The sequence below is a fragment of the Anomaloglossus baeobatrachus genome, chromosome 1 (assembly GCF_048569485.1).
Source record: "Anomaloglossus baeobatrachus isolate aAnoBae1 chromosome 1, aAnoBae1.hap1, whole genome shotgun sequence".
NCBI classification, from domain to species: Eukaryota; Metazoa; Chordata; class Amphibia; order Anura; family Aromobatidae; genus Anomaloglossus; species Anomaloglossus baeobatrachus.
The window spans coordinates 817,487,202-817,509,994 of record NC_134353.1 but is presented as its reverse complement, the minus strand read 5'-3'; the positions used below and the strand labels follow the sequence as shown (position 1 = coordinate 817,509,994).

Here is a 22,793-nt window from a genome sequence, read left to right as displayed (position 1 = left end):
GAAAACATGTTTTCTTTACTATTTTGCTTAGTGTTGAGGCACTGTGATGGTGACACAGATCGGTGTGGATAATGTGGCTAATTGCTGTGATTTGATCCTTTCAGACTCGGTGTTCTGACTGAGGCCGGAGTCTTTATGCCAGTAATGATGGGAACATAATGTTTTCTAATTCCAGCTTCCCCCGTAATCACTGAAGGTCATTACAATGACAGGCCTCACCCCAGACAGGATTTGTGTGTCCCTCTGCTCCAGGAACACCTCTATAATGCAGCTGACTCTAGTACCCTATGGCCGCGTCCTTCTCGGTAATATACAGGGATCACCAAGGGCTGTCATGTAAACCGTTTCAAATTTTTTTGTACAAAGCCAGATTTTTCTTTCTCTTCTGTAATTATATTCTTTTTTTTAAATTTTACTGTGGAACAGTGTTTTACAGTATATCACAAGTGAGTACACCCCTCACATTTTTGTAAGCATTTTCCTATATCTTTTCATATAAATAAATAATAATAATGGGACAACACTGTAGATATGACCCTTTGATACAATGTACAGTAGTCAGTGTACAGCTTATATAACTGTAAATTTGGTGTACCCTCTAACTCAACACACAGCCATTAATGTCAAAATTGCTGGCAACAAAAGTGAGAAAATGGACAGATTGCGTCTAAAGTGTCAATATTTTGTGTACCCACCATTATTTTTAATCACTGCCTTAACTCTCTTGGTCATGGAGTTCACTTGCGCTTCACAGGAGCCGCTGAATTCCTCTTCCATCCTCCTGTGATGACCTTGTGCTCCTTCACCTTCCGTTAGTGGAAGCCCCACAGAAGCTCAATAGAGTTAAGGTCTGGAGATATGCTTGGCCAGTCCAGCACTAGGGATGAGTGGACCTGGGTATGTTCGGGTTCGGACGGACTTTAGTTAAAAGTTCGGTTCAGGACTCTGACTTAGGCGGGCTTTACACGTTGCGACATCGCTAGCATCGGCTAGTGATGCTGAGCGCGATAGCACCCGCCCCGTCGCACATAAAATATGTGGTGATTGCTGCCGTAGCGAACATTATCGCTACGACAGCTTCACATGCACATACTTGCTCGACGACGTCGCTGTGACTGCCGAACTATCTCTCCTTCGAGGGGGAGGTGCGTTCGGCGTCACCGCGATGTCACTAATCGGCCGACCAATAGAAGCGCAGGGGCGGAGATGAGCGGGACGTAACATCCCGCCCACGTTCTCCATTCCGCATTGCCATCGGGACACAGGTAGGGAGATGTGTGTCGCTCCTGCGGGTTTACACACAGCGATGTGTGGAGCTGCAGGAACGACAAACAAAATCGTATCTGCGGTTGACCCGACATTATGAAAATGAACGACGCTACACAGATCACCGATTTTCGCCACCTTTGCGATCATTTATCGTCGCACCTAGGATTTACACGTTGCGATGTCGCTACCGGCGCCGGATGTGTGTCACTAACGACGTGACCCCGACGATATTTCGGAAGCTATGTCGCAACGTGTAAAGCCCCCTGTGACGACATGGACTCTCATGGGTTAAAGTTTCTTAAAATCCAGCCACACAGCATGATAGATTGTCTATAGACGGGGGAGAAGTCCCTCATTGTTTTTACAAGACTCTTGTTGACTCAATGTAATTGTGTTGGCCACTGAAAGCTAGACGTATTGTTCTCCCAGACTTTTCCAGTAACCATTGTATTGTAGTTGTGTATTGCTAATGTGATTACCTTAGTAGCCATTGTTGAGTCTGTGACTTGCCGACTCCATGTAGATATACTGAGTCTTTCTATGCACATCATTTAAATGAACATTATCCATGCAGCTTGAAATTCATCCAATGGGAGAAGCAATCTTGTCCAACCAATCGATGAGGACGCAGTGTATCCTAAGGGAAGGTTATGGCTATAAAAGGGACTTCTTTAAGCCACCAGGGTTGATGGATGCTGATGGATCCAGTCTAAGCTCTTTGGAGCTGACTAGAGGATCAGGACATCTTATGGCTTCAATCTAGGGATTCCGGTCCCGGTTGGAGACCATATCCACAGCCTAGGGATTTCGACTCCGGCTGCCAGGATTTTAACATCAAACCAGGACTACCTAAGGAGGACACTCAGGTTGGGACAGTTCAGTCACCTGTTAAGCTGGGTTTACACACTGCAACATCTCAAACGACATCGCTGTAACGTCACCGGTTTTGTGACGCAATAGCGATGTTGTTTGCGATGTTGCAGTGTGTGAAACCTATCAGCGACCCGGCCCCTGCTGTGAAGTTGTAATCGTTACAAATCGTTCAGGACCATTCCTAGGTCCTTTGTTTCCCGCTGTGCAGCATGAAGTTTCAGTGTGTGAAGACTTTGCAGCGACTTTGTTAGCAACTTCCCTTTCAAAAGGCTGCTTATCAACGTCCCCAACAACCAGCTAGGTCGCTCTGCAGGTCCGGATTGCTGTTGCGTTGTTGGCCAGGTTTGCCTGTTTGACAGCTCACCAGCGACTTAGCAGAGACTTAGGGAGGTCGCTATTGCGTCACAAAACCGGTGACGTTACAGCGATGTCCTTTGCGATGTTGCAGTGTGTAAACCCAGCTTTACAGACCTCACACAGCTTCCTAAATCTGGCGTTAATCCTTTCTCGGTGGGTGCCCGCCAAAAGCGGGGTGCTGCTGGACTGGAGTAATCGGCCCTGGAAACTCTGAGGCATGGACATTCTAAATCCCTGGTGAGCCAGCAGAAGGGTGAGACTCTGTTGCCTGTTACATTTGTGTTTTGCTGGTTATGTGTTATGTGCCGTTAATTGTTTGGGGATCCAATAAAGTCTAATTATTGTGGTTCCCTCACACTGTGTTGTCTGAGTAGTGTTACGCCCATGGTTAAGGAGGCCGGCGTTCAGTTGGGATGAGCCCTGAGCCACGCTGTCTTTCTAAAGGCGGCGGGTTTTAGTGGACGAGAGCACCCACTGAGCCCCGTGTCCCCACACCCCCCTTAGTCCCGGACCTCGAAAAGCAAATGAGTCAATGAGGACCTGAACTTTGGTGCTGTAAAATGGTCGTAGTAGAGGGCTGCGAAAGAAAGCAAGCTGGGAGTAAGAGCAGGACAATTGCCCTGCAAACAAATGTGGATAGGGAATACATTACAATAAATGTTGTGGGGCCCCCCCTATTTTTGGAAACCAGTCAAGCTAAAGCACACAAGGGGGGCTGGTATTATCAGGCTGCCAAGGTCCATGGTTATTTGGGCCTTTCCAGCCTAAAAATAGCAGCATGCAGTCGTCCCCGAAGTGCCGCATTGCCCGGTTCTTCCTGATTTGCCCTGGTGCAGTGGCAAATGGGCTAATGGTTAATGGGGTTGATGTTAGCTGTGGATTGTCAGCTAGCATCTATCACACTTTCCCACACTCCCTTGCTCACCGATTTATTTAAAAAAAAAAAAAAAAAAAGTTCCAATCCAATGTTGTAATGTCCCACGATGTCCGTCGAATCCTATGGAGTCTCATTCTTAATGAAATGCAGCTCCCCACAGCCGGCAGCACTCAAACTGCAGTTCCAAACCATGACACTCCCGCCACCATACTTGACTGTAGGCAAGATACACTTGTCTTTGTACTCCTACCTTGTTTGCCGCACATTCGCTAGATTCTACTCCTCATCTGGTTGCTGCCACACACGCTTGACACCATTTGAACCTAATAGTTTTATTTTTATCTCATCAGACCTCAGGACATGGTTCCAGTAATTCATGTCCTTAGTCTGCTTGTCCTTCACCTCTTTGCAGACTTTCCATTGCATCTTCTTTAGAAGAGGCTTCCTTCTGGACGACAGACATGCAGACCAATTTGTTGCAGTGTGTGACGTATGAGCGGTGCACTGACAGGCTGACCTCCCACCTCTGTAACCTCTGCAACAATGCTAGAAGTACTCATACGTGTATTTGAAAAGCCACCGTCTGGATATGACGTTGGGTACGTGCACTCAACTTCTTTGATCAACAATGCTGAGGCCTGCTCTGAGTGGAACCTGTCTTGTTAAACTGCTGTATGGTCTTGACCAGCAGCAGAAATGCTAAACATCTGTGAGTGCAAGCCCACATTAAAGGGACATACACAGCCAATGACGTATAGGTACGTCATTGGTTGTGAAGAAGTGAACGTCTAAACCACTGGCAAAAAGTGCCCAATTAGCCATTTTCCCTCCCGATGTCATGTGACTCATGAGTGTTATAGGGTCTCAGGTGTGAATGGGGAGCCGGTGTGCTACATTTGGTGTTATTGCTCACACTCTCATACTGGTCACTGGACGTTCAACATGGCTTCTCATGGCAAAGAGGATGTGAGGATCTTAAAAAAAAAAAAAAAAAAAAAGAATTGTTGCTCTACATAAAGATGGCCGAGGCTATAAGAAGTTTGCCAACACCCTGATACTGAGCTGCAGCACTGTGGCCAAGACCATACAGTGGTTTAACAAGACAGGTTCCACTCTGGACAGGCCTCACTATGATCGACCAAAGAAACTACAGATAAGACAACACATTTAACTACTGACTATTGGAATGTTATTTTTCTTAATACCAATTAAAAAATTGCGCTGTATTAATGCAAACTACCATTAGCTGCTAGTAAGCTAAATACCGAGCGCCGGTGAATTTTCTCTTGCTAGCATTACAATCCTGACACATTGATTTACTTTTCTTATGAAATTCCTCTATAAAACTGCTGAAAAATGTACTGTGCTGGAAGTAATGGCTGTATGTGAAGGCCGGCCGCTACTATCTGGAGAGATGTAATTGGCGCACTGTTTTACAAGATTATAAAGCTGCGCACATTTTATTCTATTAAATATGTATAAGCCTTATCCTTTCATCTCACGGTGATCTGTCGTTCAGCAGATAAGCCTTGTTGTGTCTGCAAAGTCTGGTATAATTGTGCTGAATGGAAGTTAGGACTTTCCAAGTTTACACCTGCACTGCAAGCCAAAAAGTCATAGAAATAAAATTGCAAAGCTGTAATGGAAGAATTGGGACTTAAAGAAAATCTGTCAACAGTTTTTCGCTACCTCACCTAAGAGCAGCATATTGTAGAGACCGAGACCCTGATTCCAGCGATGTGTCACTTACTGGGCTGCTTGCTGTCATTTTGATAAAATCACCATTTCTTCTGCTGCAGAGCTAGTAGTTATTTGAACGTTCCGCTCTATAACCCGCCCACACCAGTGACTAGCAGCTTTCTGCCCGTATACAGTGTACACAGAAAGCTGCCAACCAGTGGTGGGGGTAGAGTTATATAGAGCTCATAAATATGCTCGACTACATTGCAGAAGGCCAAGTAGTCCTCTAATGGTAATCTCTTGCTGATTAAACAGTGATTTTTTTTTTTTTATTTTTTTTTTTTTATTTATTATATTTTGTTTAAACTACCCTAAGCAGCCCAGTAAGTGACACATCACTGGAATCAGGGTTTCTGTCTCAACATTATGCTGTTGATAGATTAGGCGGCAAAAACCTGATGACAGATTCCCTTTAAGAACAACACATCAGACGTTTCCTTATCCAATCTGGCAGTCTTGTAAATTAATTAGCCATAGTATGAAAAATGAATGCAATATAAAAAATATGGCAATAACCACTCCACGGAAAAGAAAAAGGGAACAAGCGAAAGCAGCGCTATTAGAAGTACGGCATGAAGTTAGACGTATTTATAAAACTGCAAAGGTTGCTCTCCGCTTCACTCAGTCCCAGTGTGTCCGAAGTGGTGGTCTGTAGATCTGTGGTCTTGGTTAGCAGGTGGGGATAATCTACATCAGTATTTGTTAAAGGGGCTCTATCAGCACAGAATGACTGTTCAAACCAAGCTTAGGCGCTCGGAGCATCATGAAGGGGACAAATATTTATATCCACCTGCTTGTTTTCCCTCTATCTTCACCATTTCCGCCTTCTTTGATTGACAGCTCTGGCTTCATAGAGAAGGGAAGAGATAGCTGGAAAACAAGCAGGTGGGAAGGTGCACTTATTAGCCCCACCATGATGCACCGAGTGCCCGTGCTTGGTTTGAACAGTCATTTTGCGATCCTAGGATGCTGATTTTTCTGAAGCGCCCTGGCTGGTAGCACACACCATTGATGGCATTTACTCAGCTTCAGACGCACCCTAAAAACGCATCTTTTTAGGGCGGCCTATCACAATCCCTAGCCAAACTAATTTCACCTAATCCCTCTAAATCTTCTCAGATAAGTACCCCACATCAAACTCCATGGCACCCAAATGCATCTCAAGGTCCTGGCCAACTGATCCACGAAGCCATTATCTGTCCCCCATTTTCTTGAGATGGCTGGATTGTCATTGTAAATAAGCACTTGTACCTTGCCCCCCCCACCCACCATCTCATTGTAGATTGCAAGCTCTCACGAGCAGGGTTGTCTTTTTTCCCTTTAAATATTGTATTTTCGATAACTGTTACTTGTTTGTATATGATCCCTCTGAATTGTAAAGCGCTGCGGAATATGTTGGCGCTATAGAACTAAAGATTATTATTATTATGGCACTGATGCCAGTACAGATGCTTACACTAGTTGCAGGGCCTCCAAAGTGTTCTGGAAACAATAGTTTTTCTGGCTCGTTGAAATAGAACGCTGATTGACTTTTATCACACTTATTTAGTCAGTTGCCGCACATTTATTACCAGAAATCAGCCAGTGTGATTGGGCCTAAAGGCCGCTTTACACGCTGTGACATCGCTCAAGCGATCTCGTTGGGGTCACGGAATTTGTGACGCACATCCGGTCGCTTTAGCGATGTTGTTGTGTGTGACACCTATGAGCGATTTTGAATCGTCGCAAAAACGGTCAAAATCGTTCATCGGTGACATCACCCCCTATTCTCGAATATCACTGCTGATCGGTGTACGAAGTAGTTCGTCGTTCCTGGGGCAGCACACATCGCTCCATGTGACACCGCAGGAACGAGGAACTTCACCTTACCTGCGGCCGCCCGCAATGAGGAAGGAAGGAGGTGGGAGGGATGTTACGTCCCGCTCATCTCCGCCCCTCCGCTTCTATTGGGCGGCGGTTCGGTGACGCTGAACGAGCCGCCCCCTTAGAAAGGAGGCGGTTCGCCGGTCACAGCGACGTCTTTGGGCAGGTAAGTAGTGTGATGGGTCCGCACGATGTTGTGCGCCACGGGCAGCGATTTGCCCGTGTCGCACAACCGATGGGGGCGGGTACACACGCTAGCGATATCGGTAACGATATCGCAGCGTGTAAAGCGGCCTTAAAGAAGTTGTCCAGTTACCAAAACTGATTTTTTTTTTTTTTGATAAATCTTGCTATTATGTGCCTCTCCACACATCTATCACGTTATTTTACCAACATTACCTTTTTATCATGCTCTAGCATAACATCTTCATTTCTGGCTCCAGCTCTGATGGAGTTAATCGCTCTCTTGACTTCCTGGGTTCAGTTACTACAACTTCCATAATCCTTTGCAGTAACTAGCAATCTATCTCACACCCACTCTGAGCTCCACCCAAACTGTTCCCTCCCCTCAGATCTCCACCACAACAGTTCCCTCCCCTCCTTCCTGTGTGCACTGCCTAATCATGGTAATCATGGTGTATACAGTTGGTACTATGCAGCAGAAGTCACAGAGTGGAGCAAGTTAGTGACATGTATCATCCGGTCACCTGCACAACAAGTCCCAGAGTGGAGAAAGATAGTGACACATAGCACACTGTGTCAGAGCAGAGCATGTCACTGTCTCCACTCTGGGACTTGTTGTGCAGGTGACCGGATGATACATGTCACTGTCTCCACTCTGGGACTTGTTGTGCAGGTGACCGGATGATACATGTCACTGTCTCCACTCTGGGACTTATTGTGCAGGTGACCGGATGATACATGTCACTGTCTCCACTCTGGGACTTGTTGTGCAGGTGACAGAGTGGAGCAGATTGGTCCCATGCAGCGTCCGGTCACCTGTGCTGCTGGTAGGATTATGATCACACTGCCGACACCGCCCGCTCTCCTGACAGCTGAGCACCGTGGGCGGGTGGACAATGTGATCACATACTTGCGTGACAGGGGGGATTTCAGCGAAGGAAAACCCCCTGTACTCCACACTGGAGCCCGTACCTCCCACAGCTGACCGATGGTAAGCGGCACGCTCTGCCTTCCGCTCCACACTGGCGTCCTCCAGATCCTCCCCTCGATGCTGGGCTGTGACGTGCGGTAGTCACCACCCACAGCCCAGTCAATCAGTGTGAGTGGTGCCGGCCTCCTCTGACGTAAGCGTCAAGTTTGAGAGCCCGGAAATGCCGGGACGTCAGAGGATACTGGCGGCCACAGCTCCAGGGGGTCATGTGACAGGCACTGAGCGTGCAGGATAGCGCCGCTCAGTGCCAGAACTGGAAATACAAGCCAATGGAGAAGATGCATATAATGGTAAGTGACACTCATTGGGAAAATAAAAAATGGGTGAACCACCCCTTTAAGGCCAGGTTCCAACATTATAAAAAATCAATTTTAAAACAAAACACTAGCGCTCATGGAAAAAGATCAAAGGGGACTGTATCAACTCTAAACCAATGGGGTTTATTGAGTAGACAGCTAGTCTCACAATTTTGAAAGCTGCAAGCAGTGGACTGGGTCCGCGTGAACCGGTCAGGGTAAAAAAAAACAGTATGCAGAGTTTCACTAGTATGGCAAAAATCAAAAGGTTTAGAATGAGTACGAAACAAAAAAGAGAGGGGGAGGGGGTAACACATTTAAACAGTGGGGTCATAGATCTAAACTTGCCTTTTTGGGTTCCCGGATGGAGGTGGGGTTTGTAGTTCCCTAGATCGTGGACTCTAAGGCCCATCTACAGCAGCACTAGCTATCCCTGATGAAGAAGGCCAGAATGCCTTTGAAACGCATTGGGTCGTGCTCCTGTTTCTGTAGCCCCCCGCGAGTGACATCACCCAGCTTTCCCTTCTCACTGTGATTCCTTTATTAGCGCAGCAGTCATCTACATAATTATAAAAAGCCGTCTGATTTTCTTCCAGAAAAGTAGGAAGATTTTTTTTTTCTTCTTTTTTATCTGTGCAGTTTCACTATAAAAACATTATTTTATAATAGGGCCACTTACAAAATGATATGTTACAGAATTGCAGTGTGTCCGGATCCTATACTGTGCCATCCGTTTTTTTTCTCGCACCCATAGACTCCCATAGAGTCCCATCCGATTTCAGAGTCAAATTGACGCTTGTTGCAATTTTCTTTCAGACACAGATTCTGGCAGAGGAAAAACCAATCATCTGCACTGCCCCATTGAATAACACAGGCCAGTGGGGTGTCCGATTAAAAAACGGATAGCACATGTCCTATTTATATGGTTGCGTGAACAAGCCCTTATACTTATTTATCTAGGAATTTCTTTAATCCGGTACCACGGGGAAAGACTATTCTCCTTATGGAGACCTAACAAACCAGTCTGGCTGTCAGTGGTCAGGGAACTTATAGCTGCAATGCCCCTCTGGGAATGATTCAAATTGTCTCTCCAGGAAGGAGACAAACTCTAGCGCCACCTATTGGAAGTAGCAATCCTAAAAGTCAAAATTGGTCTTTTAACAAGCCTTTTCATATGACCTAGGATATATGCCAGATCAGAATCCCAATTTGCACACACGGTGTTTCGGGGTGATTGCCCCTCGTCAGTGCAAAGTGTGGGTATCTGATCTGGAAGGAAAAAAAATAATGGGTTCATACTTGAATACAATAATTTTTTTCTGAGTGACATGTTTATATAGTGACATTAAGTGATCGTTATCCAGCTTATTCCTGCTGTGCTGTTTTACTAATACTATGTAAACTGCTAAATCATTTTTAGTCTGTGCAGTTGTTGTAATGGTATATTGCAGGGTACCCCAACTCCAGTGCTCAGAGGCCACCAACACTGCATGTTCTAGGATTTCCTTAGCTTTGCCCGGGTGTTGGTAATATTATCACCTGTGCAATACTAAGGAAACCCTGATAACATGCAGTGTAAAGCCTAGGTCACACATAGCGACGCAGCAGCGATCACGACGACGATCTGACCTTATCAGGATCGCTGCTGCGTCGTTACATGGTCACTGGTGAGCTGTCAAACAGGCAGATCTCACCAGCGACCAGTGACCAGGAGGTGATGGCCCCCTTACCACTTAGGCCCCCATGCGGCTGCACAGGTTTGACCAATGGCATGTCCGCCCCTGTCTTGTTTAAAGGGGTGATATTGTCAGCTGAGAGGCGACTTAATTACATGGACAAGTGAAACTTCTGCAGCATAAAGCTTTTTCCCCTGGAGATTTGTTAAAGGGAATCTGTCAGCAGGTTTTTGTTGCCTCATCTGAAAGCAGGATGATGTAGAGACCGAGACCCTGAGTCCAACGATGTATCACTTTTAGTTTTCTGGGTGCAGTAGTTGTGACACAATCAGAGTTCTTAGATGTAGCATGCAGCAGAGCTCAGAAAATTAACCCCGCCCACATAAGGCTCTGTGTACATTGTATAGAGATGGTGAGCTGCTTATCAGAGGAGCACTGTAAATCATCCCTGAGGGAGGCAGGGGCATGTAAAACCAGTGGGTAGATCAGTGTAGGTGCACCAAGCAGCCTAATTGACATGTAATTAAACACTGATGACACGGTACAGTTTTTTTCACGTACGTGTTTAAACATGGACGTGTGAATGATGCCTAAAGGTTACAATTTATATAGCGCCTGTATCCACCAAAAGACAATGTTCTGACCCCCTTCAACACCTCAGTAACATGTAATAAATATCACATAGCCATTGACCCTTTAATGTCCAGTGGCCAGATCCTTCTGCATTTTGCAATTATAGTGTAATTTTACTTATTTTTCTAAAGTCTCCTGTGCTCTAGAATTATTATGAAAAACCTTTCCCTATAAACATTTTTAATGCAAGGAGCAGCCGTCTGTCCATCTGTTCATGCCGGACTCTGAAATACATCTCCACTGTAAACAATTTATTTTTATCATTTTCCTGCTTTATATTATTTTTTTTTTTCAGTTTACATTTGATTATTGTCTCAGTAAAACACGTACTTTTTGTTTTTGAAATTAGAGACAGGTTTGATAAGAAATTACCAACAGTTACCATCTCTCTATCAACATCACTAGAACTATAAATTACAGTACTGAAAAAAATCACTGAAAGGGAATCTGTCACCTAATCTGAGAGCACAATCACGTAAGGGCAGAGATCCTGATTCCAGCGATGTGTCACTTACTGGGCTGCTTAGTGTAGTTTTGATAAAATGACTGTTTAATTAGCAGTAGATTATCATTACAGGACTATGTGACGTGCTACAGGTAGTCCTGCATATTTGTGAGCTCTGTATAACTGCTAGATCTGCAGCAGAGAGAACAGTGATTTTATCAAAATGACAGTAAACAGCTGCCAGGAAAAGTGGGCCGGAGATTTCTATAAATCCCATCCACTTTTCTATAAGGTATAGTGTATTTTATGCAGTAAACATGCATTACACCTAAAGTGCGTTGTGAGAATTTAACCTTTAAGAGTACATGCCAATGATCAAGGTTATGTGTTCCAGACGCAGTGTATTTTTGCTCCGTTATCCCACGCAGGAGACTCCGGTGTATCCACAGGAGAAAGTGACATGCTGCAGATAGCAAACCGCGCTGCAGGTCAGTTTACACAGCGTTAAAAAGAAGCCCAGTGGCCAGGAGATTTCTATAAATCCCATCCACTGTGCTTGTACTGTACAACGCAGCGGTGTGGACACAGTGAAAATGCGATGATTCTAAAGCACTACTAGTCCTGATCGCGAGCACATGCCCAAAGTGTTTTTTTCCATCAGGTTTAGGGTAGTGTTCAGTGTTTGTGGTTAAAGGCTTATTCCCATCTCCAAGATCCTACCCCAATATGTAGAAGATTTAATAATAATAATAATTAATAATTAATTAATAATCATATTAACAAACACCTCCAGCAACTAACTGGCTGTGACTATATGTATGGTTATAACTATGGATACCCAAGGTCCTGCAATGCCCTGAACATCAAGTAAGCAACATAGTGAATCAGAAGCACTAGACCACATTTCTAATTGGAGGTATTTGCTAATATTTTTTTATTACACCTACAACATAAGTTGAGGAAACTGACCTACCTCTGTACACCCCAGGTGATCAGTTTGCTGTTAAATGTTTTCTTATAATAGATCATAAAGGAAGAAAAATAATGGCTTCATACTTGAATACAATCATTTTTTTCTGAGTGACATGTTTATATAGTGACATTAAGTAATCATTATCCAGCTTATTCCTGCTGTGCTGTTTTACTAATACTATGTAAACTGCTAAATCATTTTTAGTCCGTGCAGTTGTTGTAATGGTATATTGCAGGGTTCCCCAACTCCAGTGCTCAGGGGCCACCAACACTGCATGTTCTAGGATTTCCTTAGCTTTGCCCGGGTGTTGGTAATATTATCACCTGTGCAATACTAAGGAAACCATGATAACATGCAGTGTAAAACCTAAGTCACACGTAGCGACGCAGCAGCGATCACGACGACGATCTGACCTTATAAGGATCGCTGCTGCGTCGTTACATGGTCGCTGGTGAGCTGTCACACGGGCAGATCTCACCAGCAACCAGTGACCAGCCCCCAGCCAGCAGCGACGCGTGGAAGCAATGCTGCACTTGGTAACTAAGGTAAATATCGGGTAACCAAGCAAAGTGCTTCGCTTGGTTACCCGATATTTACCTTGGTTACCAGTGCACACCCCTTAGCGCTGGCTCCCTGCACTCGTAGCCAGAGTACACATCGGGTTAATAAGCAAACCGCTGTGCTTATAGTTACCTGATGTGTACCTTGGCTATGTTGTGCAGGGAGCCGGCAGCCGGCTTCAAGAAGCTGCGGACGCTGGTAACGAAGGTAAATATCGGGTAACCAAGCCTTTGCTTACCATAGTTACCAGCATCTGCAGAAGCCGGCTCCCTGCTCCCTCCACATTCAGTTTGTTGCTCTCGCTGTCACACACAGCGATCTGTGCTTCACAGCGGGAGAGCAACGACCAAAAAATGGTCCAGGACATTCAGCAACAACCGGCGACCTCACAGCAGGGGCCAGGTTGTTGCTGGATGTCACACACAGCGACATCGCTAGCAAGGTCGCTGCTACATCACAGAAAATGGTGACTTAGCAGCGACGTCATCGTCGCTGTCGTTGTGTGTGACATGACCATTAGTGCCCCCTGAGGACTGGAGTTGGTGAGCACTTGTATATAGGACCCAGACAGTTTTGGCCTTCATGACCAAAAGAAAAGCTAATAAATGCTTGATTTACTTGCAGTGTGCCCATCAGTGACTTCAAAAATGTGGATCGGTGTCACCTGTGTGAATGGACCATTATTGACCATTACTTGTAAAGACCTAGAGTAAAGCGGTGGTGACACATGCTCATTACACCTCTAGTCACACTGGGGACACAGGTTCATAGGCTCCCATTGATCATACACTTATCCGATGGATCTGTGAGATGTGATGTTTGTGGGACTACCCCTATACATCCACAGGTTGTTGTTAGTGCATGCCTAATGGTGAGTCCATGCTGAAACCAGTTTTCCGCAGCATGAGGTTTTGCAAATATTTTGTGCCTTTTGACTTCTCATTCTAGCTTTGGCAATCTCCGCTAAAAAATGAGCGGAGCTGGGACAGAGCATGGGGGTACCCACATGTCTAATTCATGACAACTTTTGATGGACCTAAAACCCTAATTCTTTCTTCATTTTCTAGTTGAAATAAGATTTGTGGTGAGGTGTGGCTCCACTGCACCCCGTTATCAAGACTGGCACGAACAACGTCGATCTTGATGAATCGGGACCTTTAGTGTTTTTGGTCTGATCAGATCTCCTTAGCTTTCTATCTTCCTATTGTAATGAAGAGCCATCCATACCTTTCTGAAGAGTCAATATGGTAATAAACTCTGATTGGTCCATGAGGGCAGAAGGATAGATATGACTTATCATTTTTTGCAACTGCATTTTAATCTTTTAAATCGGTTGTTAAACCCCCTTATACACAGTTGATGGTTAGTGGCCAATGGTTGGCCAGCAGCTATCCCACCTAAATCCACCATTCCCAGAAGCACTTAGCTATCTTTTAGAGAGCCCCCGCCAGACATCTTTTAGTCACTTATCTTGGAGCACAAGAGGATCTATAATCCACAATCACGTATGTCGGAACCTTATCTTCCCCCGACTATCAGTTGTCCGGGGCCCTCATACAAATTAGGGTACCGTCACACTTTAGCGACGCTCCAGCGATTCCACCAGCGATCTGACCTGGTCAGGATCGCTGGTGCGTCGCTACATGGTCGCTGGTGAGCTGCCAATCAGGCAGATCTCACCAGTGACCAGCCACCAGCGACGCATGGAAGCGATGCTGCGCTTGGTAACTAAGGTAAATATCGGGTAACCAAGCGCTTGGTTACCCGATATTTACCTTGGTTACCAGCGCACACCGCTTAGCGCTGGCTCCCTGCACTCCTAGCCAGATACACATTAGGTTAATAAGCAAACCGCTTTGCTTATTTACCCGATGTGTACTCTGGCTACGTGTGCAGGGAGCCAGCACTGGCAGCCTGAGAGCGGCGTACACTAGTAACCAAGGTAAATATCGGGTAACCAAGCAAAGCACTTCGCTTGGTTACCCTATATTTACCTTGGTTACAACTTACCGCAGGCTGCCAGACGCCGGCTCCCTGCACAGATCATTGCTCTCTCGCTGTCAAACACAGCGATGTGTGCTTCACAGCGGGAGAGCAACGTCCAAAAAATGAACCAGCACTGTGTGTAACGAGCAGCGATCTCACAGCAGGGGCCAGATCGCTGCTCAGTGTCCCACACAGTGAGATCGCTAATGAGGTCACTGCTGCGTCACAAAAACCGTGACTCAGCAGCGATCTCGCTAGTGATCTCGCTATGTGAGAAGTACCCCTTAGACTGTCAACTGCATCCATCTTTCACGATTCATTCCAAAAAAATCCAGCTCCAAGGTGAAGATTAAAATGAAATCCATCTTTATTATGATGATTTATTTAAAATCCAAGTTCATAATCCATATAACGTAATTGTCTAATGAAGCACACGGCTAAATAACTAAAGTGGCATGGAGGCAGATCACTGAGAGCCTACGGATTTCAGACTCTATCCTTTGTCCTTTTTCTAAGGATTAGGGATTTAGCCGTTTGCGTCAGGAAACAATTATATGGATTCTGAACTTATATTTTAAATAATCATAATAAAGATGGATTAATTTTAATCTTCTCCTTGGAACTGGATTTTTTGGATTAAATTGTGGTCTTCACGCTGGTCAGTATGTTGTTTGCTTGTTCAATCTCTACTCTACACAGGTGAGCTGGCTACATTTTTCCCTAAATCCCTTATTGGCGGGTTGGAGTGATATTGGTTGAAAGTGTATGGTGGGGCTTTATTTGTTATTTGTATTGTATCCAGTACATTGTATGTTATGTAGGATGGGTTAGACACTCTTGAAGAAGCGTCACGTCAATGTTCCTTTGGCCGCATTGCCCGTGTTTGTGTCCCGTTGTGGATCCTATTGTTGTGCCAAATGGTGACTGAAGTGGATTTTCTTAAACTGAGGAAAACATGGCAGCTTTTTCCTAAAACCGCACATTTTATGTTCATGACCTGGGCCTGACATTATATTTTAGCTTCAGTGATTTGATGAGGGCTATGAAGAGCCGGAGAATGGCGCGGTTTTTAGAAAATAGCTGCTTTTCTAATATCCTAGATTCCTTTAGTATCATTGCAGTGGTGTCATAGTAAATTTATAGAACTTCGGATCAAATTGTAAAAGTTCTCCTCAACTGCTCAGAGATACTTAATTCTGGCAATTATTCTTTGCTTTTATTTGAAAAATGAAATAATAATTGTTTTGGTTTTTTTTACAGATCGGGCCCAGTTGCCCAGAAATATGATAGAAAACAGTATGTTTGAGGAGGAACCGGATGTGGTTGATCTGGCTAAGGAACCTAGCCTAAATCCCCTGGAATCTGAAGAAGTAGAATATGAACCTAGAAGCTCACGTCTACTCGTGCGAGGTTTAGGAGAACACGAGATGGATGAAGAGGAAGAAGATTATGAATCTTCTGCCAAACTGTTGGGCATGTCCTTCATGAACAGAAGTTCAGGTCTTCGGAACAATGCAGGGAACTACAGACAGGTTCAAGAGGGGCTTTGTCCGGCTCCATCTGCCAGGACTGTAATTGTGAGCGTGGTGCTGGTGGTGATTCTAGTCTCCATAGTGACAGTCATTTACTTGATTCCAAAGTGTACATTTACCAAAGAAGGATGCCATAATAAGACTCATCCAATCGAACGGATATACCCCATTGCTACTAATGGACAACTCTTCCCATGGACTAAAAGTAGACTTCCCAATGACATAAAACCATTAGACTATGACATTACTCTTTATCCCAATCTCACAACAATGACATTTTCTGGCAAAGTTAACATAAAGCTGAATATTGTTGAGAACACAAAGGCAATTGTACTTCACAGCTCAGATCTTAAGGACATACAGGCAAACGTCACTTTACCAAACGGCACCGTCTATAATCTTAATGTTTTGGAATACCCGACTTTTGAGATGATTGCTATGGTTTTGCCTAAAATGTTGATGAAAGGATCGGAATGCTTGCTTTCCATTGAATACCATGCAAACTTTTCAAGTTCTTATTATGGATTTTATAAAATCTCTTATCAGGGTGAACATGATAACAGGTAACTATAATGGTGTACCTGCTTCTCTGGCTAAGGCTCGGTCACATCATGTCTAGGAATCTGTTTACCATATACATAAAATGGACAGAGTCAGCACAGAATGATTTTTCAAGCCAAGTGCAGGTGCTCTGAGCATCATGGCAGAGCAAAACATTTAAAGGGGTGGTTCACCCGTACTTTTTATTGTCTACATCGATATTATATTGAGAAATAATTGTTTCTCTCACATAACTTATGTTGGCAATAGTTCCTGTGAGAGGCACTATTGCAGACTGCTATTCCCCATGCCCGACTTCGGGGATCCAGTGACATCACGTCAAGTTCCTGAAACTGCGGCCGGTCGCAGTGTCCCTGAGTGATGACTGTGGGTGGTGAGTCAGGAAGACTTGGGCGGGCCGCAGGGATGTGATGTGTCCGAACTTGACGTTACGTCACCGGATCCCCGAGGTCATGGAGCCCAGGGGTCACGGAGCGGGGAACAGCGGTCTGCAATAGCGCCTCTCACAGACACTATTGCCAACATAAGGTATTTGAGAGAAACATTTGTTTCTCAATATAATATCGATCTAGAAAATAAAAAATATGGGTGAACCACCCTTTTAAGTGCACCTTCCCACCGGCTTGTTTTTCTTCTATCTCTACCCTTCCTTCTTTGATTGACAGCTCTGGGTTTATAGAGCAGAGAATGGCAGTGATGGATGGGGGAAAAAAAGCTATTTCTTTTAAGGCTACATAACATTAAAGTGTATGCCAGATCTAACATAATCACCAAACAGGTTATAACTGATTGTCAGGGTCCCCATGTCCCTTGTTGAAATGGAGCAGGGGCAATACACGTGGCTATTGCAGCACTACCTCCATTGACCCATAGACCTTCATGGATGACATCTTGTTAAAACTGGAAGACTCCTTTACCATTAAAATGTGTCCAGTACTGCACTCGCAGTGTCTTGTTGGATTTTATCTCTGATCCACATGGGTTGTTTTGTTTTTTATGCAAATCATCAACACAAACAAATTTGGTTTCAGAGTTTTTACAATGCAGCCATTTTTTTTTTTTTTTTTTTAAATATCATTGTTTTTTTAATTGTCCCAATTAAAGGGGTTTTCTAATCTTGTTTCTTCAGGAGCGCCCTGCTCCTCTGCCTCCTGACTTCTTGTTTGCCAGGGGCAGTGCGCTCATGAAGAATGACAATTTGGTCACTATGGTGTCCCTGCTGGACCGAGGTCTGCAGCATAGTAGAGCAGGGCCTGAGCCTGCCAGCTTCATAGAGACATGAGCAGGCTGGAAGCATGGAGTTTGTAAGCGGCACAGGGAAACTGACTGCCCGGACCCCGTAGGGTGGCTGGTAACGTTGTCAATCAGCTTTATACTATAAAATAAAAATCACTCCATTTTGTGAGAAGAAAGAGGCAGATTGACAATTGATTGTTTTTACAAGCTGTTTGCAATTTTATTCATTTGAGACCTCCCTTTCAGTATATATTTGCTCATATATAAAGGGACAAATGTGAATAAGATAAAGCTGGGGTGATCAGGCTTTTCAGATCTTCATTCCCCTTTATAACGGTGTGGGGGAAGGGATGGAACAAGCATTCAGATTCCTTATTGCACTACTGGCATTGGCGTCTTTCTGAAAGTGCTTGTGATGATCTAGGGATATGATGGGAATGGTTGGATTTAGATACCATGAAATTTGCATTATGCTAATGTGTAATTCCCTGTCTCGTACAGCACGTGGCTTGCAGCGACACAGTTTGAGCCCCTGGCGGCCAGGAAAGCTTTTCCTTGCTTTGATGAACCGGCTTTTAAATCCACCTTCCAACTGACGATCAGAAGAAGTGCAGCACACATTGCGCTATCAAACATGCCCAAGGTATTCTGGTCCCTCGTGTATTAATGTTATTTTAGAAGTAATGCACATACTTATAGGGGCTTTCAAATACTTTAAAATTAAAAGAGAATCTGTCAGCAGGTTTTTCCTACCTCATCTGAGAGCAGCATGATGTAGCCAAAGAGACCCTGAATCCAACTATGTATCATGTAGATTACTGGCTGCAGCCGTTCTGACAGATTTTAGATTTAGCAATGCGGGAGAACTGAGAAATATGCCTCCACTCGCACCAGGCTCTGTATATAAGGTCTATGGATAGTGAGCAGCTTATCACAGCAGAGGGTGACAAGGACTAGCTGATCTTCAGCTGATCTAGTCCGGTGGAGATCCTGACCTTAAAACAAACATTGCAGGTAAATAACATCAGACATTGTGATAAGAGATGCATCGTTGAAATCTTTAACCGCTACAGCATGCTGTCTTCAGATTGCATAGCAAAAACCTGCTGACAGATTCCCTTTAACATATAGTAGGATATCAATGTATCATTAGTGGGGCCTGCACTCTAGGCACCTCCGCTGATAATGTTCGAAGACGTCTCAGCACTGTTATGAGTGCAGTGTCTCCTTCATTATTTACCATAAGTAGTGATGTTATACGGCACTCCTGTTTTCATTTGGGTGCTTGACCAGGGTTCTACGCCATACCTAAAGACCTGAGCACTTCTTATATGTAGTAGATAAAGATGGTTTATTAAAGTGCAATGTAGAAATACACTAGGCACTGCCCCTACTAAATGTACTGAGCGGTGCCGGTTATACAAGAACGATAACGTAGAAAGAATGAGGCACTACTATTATGTAATAGATGAAGTGCAATCCAAAATATACATGATATGACATTTCGATCCACAAGCAGGACCTTCATCAGACCAAAATGTTATAACACCAGAATATTTATGGAAGTAGGTAAACGGCGCTATGTATAGTGATGTCCCTCGCCATGTGTCAGGTGCTCTGCTTTTCTGCTGCTATATCTGCAATCTGATTGGTCTGATGAAGGACCGGATTGTGGACTGAAACGTCACATCATGCATATTTTGGATTGCTCTTCATCTATTACATAATAGTAGTGCCGCGTTCTTTCTATGTTCTCGTTCTTGTATACCCGGCACCGCTCAGTACATTTAGTAGGTGCAGTGCCTAGTGTTATGGCTTTGTCGTGTGAATGGGACTTAGCTGCAGTGCCAAATCTAGATTTAGTGAAAAGTATGGAGCAGTAAGAATAATGAAGTGATGTATTCCGGGCAGGACATCAGAGGACCCTGTGCAGGAATAGTCTTTGGACCGCTTGCTCTCCAGTAGGTGTTTTTGATGTAGCGATGTCCTCCCCTCCCCCCACTTTCTTGCTCCTATGCTTCTGTACACGTAGCTTATGTGACATACTACCTCCGCCATCTTTTTCTTATCAGTATGGATCAATGGAATGAAAGGCCACTTAGCACAGTATTTGGCCATAAGCATCTTTGTGCGTAGAAATAATGTAAAGGGTCCACAGAGCAATCAGTGCTGCACCCCCTGCCCCCGAGATTGTGGGGTCCTGCACTGGGACGACCACTGATCAGGGAGTGATCACATACCAGTAATATACTGGTGGTTTTTGTTTTTTCCTATATAAACACTTTTTAAAAAAGTTATTTAAAACTTCAACATTCTCTGTCTGAATGTTTGGAGTAAAGCGCTGGTGTGTTGCTTCATTTCTTGGCCGGGTTACATTTTGCTAACTTCCATTAGAGCCATTTATAGACATTGGGAAAGTTGATTACATTTATAAACACTTTGCTGATGCATCTTGTGTATATCCTGAATGACAGATATCTGCTGTTTGCTGCACACAGCTGTCAGCAGTGACATACGGCCCCCTGAATGCTCGCCGCCCGCGGTGACTGGGTGTAGAACATTCTAGAATTGCCGTTTCTCCTGTGTCCGGTAACTGTTCAGCCTCTGCGCCTTTGTCTTCTTTTCAGGTTAACACAACGGTCCTCCCGGATGGGCTCCTCCTCGATGACTTTGCCACCAGTGTAAAAATGAGCACCTATTTAGTTGCTATTATAGTGTCTGACATGAAGAATGTAACTGTGGACGTGAATGGGACTTTGGTAAGTTTAAAGAAATTCGATATTTACATAAACAACATTCTTAAAGGGGATTCCAGGAGTCCTGTATGGAAGACCTGTCCTATTATCCTATTGCATTGCTAGGGTTCGACAACAGGCACACCCACCAATAAGTTTCTAATCACTTCTATAGGGGCTGATCTGCTGTGTTCTGGCTCCGCACACTCTGCCTCCGGGCCTGGTAACAGCTGGTGTGAGGAGCGCCAAATGTCAGACTCCTAACGATAGGATATTGATCACCTATTACATTGGTGGGGGTCCGATACAAGTCACTCCCACCAATAATGGCCACTACAGAGTGTTGTGCTGTGGGTGTTTTCAAATTAGTGACATTGTATGATATTGCATGTTAGAGGCGTTATATAAGTACAACCCCTTTTAATGGATTGCACTACAGGATGGAAGGGGCACGCTAACTGTAAGATGATATGTACCCACTTCCAAAAAAAAGCAAAATCAGACGCACACCACAGTAAACACTCACACGTTTCTTAGATTCCAACATTCATAGTTCACCTGATTCACAGTTAGGGGTTCTGCATCCAACAACAAAGAACTGATATTTCAGCCCTTCCCAGCCTTTGTTACAGTCACTGTACGGCAGAAGTGAGGAGCGCACCGACACTGCTGCTTCGGGAGCGGAGTGTGTCTGCGAGGTTTCCTCTCTCTTTACTTTGTTTTTTTCCCCCTGGGGAACGACAGTGAGAATGGTCTGGGAGGGCGGAATTAGGAGCTGAAAGCTTGATAAATGTAATCCACATGAAATACTTCTGGAATCTATTGAATATGATATAAAATTATACATCTATTTTATCCATTTTTGTTTCTCTTCTGTGGTCACATAATGTAAGGACCCCTTTCTTTCTATAAGGAATGGGCGCAAAGTAGCTCCATTGTCATGATCTGTGGTAGGGCAGACGCCTCTAAAGACTACATAAACTGATATATTGCCAAAGAATAGGTATATCAATACATTTATGCCCAAAAAAGTCAAAAGTATTCGAGGAGCGAAACCTTTAGTGGCTAACCAGAAAAATGATCGAGCGCAACACTTAACCCCTAGACATCGTAGACAATTTCCATTTTTCCAGTTTTCTTTGATACAATGTAAAGTAGTCAGTCTACAGCTTGTGTAACAGTGTAAATTTGGTGCCATGTAAATAACTCAACACATATCCATGAATGTGTAAACTGCTGGCAACAAATGTGAGTACACCACTAAGTGAAAATGGCAAAATTGTGCCCAATTAGCTATTTTCCCTCCCCGGTGCCATGTGACTCATTAGTGTTACAAGGTCTCAGGTGTAAATGTGTAGCAGGTGTGGTAAATTTGGTGTTATCGCTCACACACTCTCTCATACTGGTCACTGGAAGTTCAACATGGCACCTGATGGCGAAGTATTCTCTGAGGATCTGAAGAAAATAATTGTTGCCCTACATAAAGATGGCTGAGACTATATAACATTGCCAACACCCTGACACTGAGCTGCAGCACGGTGGCCAAGACCATACAGCAGTTTAACCAGACAGATTTCAGATTCTCAGCTGCTGCTGAGCGTTATATATGAAAATAAATATATATATATGAGTATATGAATATACTTAATAAACGTAGGTGAGCAGAACTTGATTCAATATTGATTCATCATATGTTGCCAATGTATGTAAAGCGCTGTGGAATTAATAGCACTATATAAATGAATAAAATTATTATTAATTATTATTAGAATTTTGTGTTAGTTATCTCCTGTGACTGTTCCAGAAAATATTGTCACTAATTTCTGTCTGGGTCATTCTCCAATAAGCCACAAATTAAAACATCTGATAACACAAACCCTATTCCTTTGCCATACACCTACTTTTGTTCACCCTGTATACTGTTTTGTGGCCGCTCTGATTCAAAATATTCAGGGCAATTTCAATGTTCTTCTCTTACAATTTGTTGAGCATCTAACATGTTCCTC

At 44.1% G+C, this 22,793-nt stretch overlaps 1 protein-coding gene across 1 annotated transcript in view; it reads left to right on the top strand.

Annotated features, from left to right (window-relative positions):
• LNPEP (leucyl and cystinyl aminopeptidase) overlaps positions 1-22,793 on the top strand; it is a 125,746-nt gene that overhangs the window by 42,418 nt on the left and 60,535 nt on the right. Inside the window, exons 2-4 of the mRNA XM_075325068.1 lie at positions 15,984-16,818; positions 18,554-18,695; positions 20,680-20,811. Coding sequence (XP_075181183.1) covers positions 15,984-16,818; positions 18,554-18,695; positions 20,680-20,811 — 1,109 coding nt within the window. The remainder of the gene's footprint in view (positions 1-15,983; positions 16,819-18,553; positions 18,696-20,679; positions 20,812-22,793) is intronic.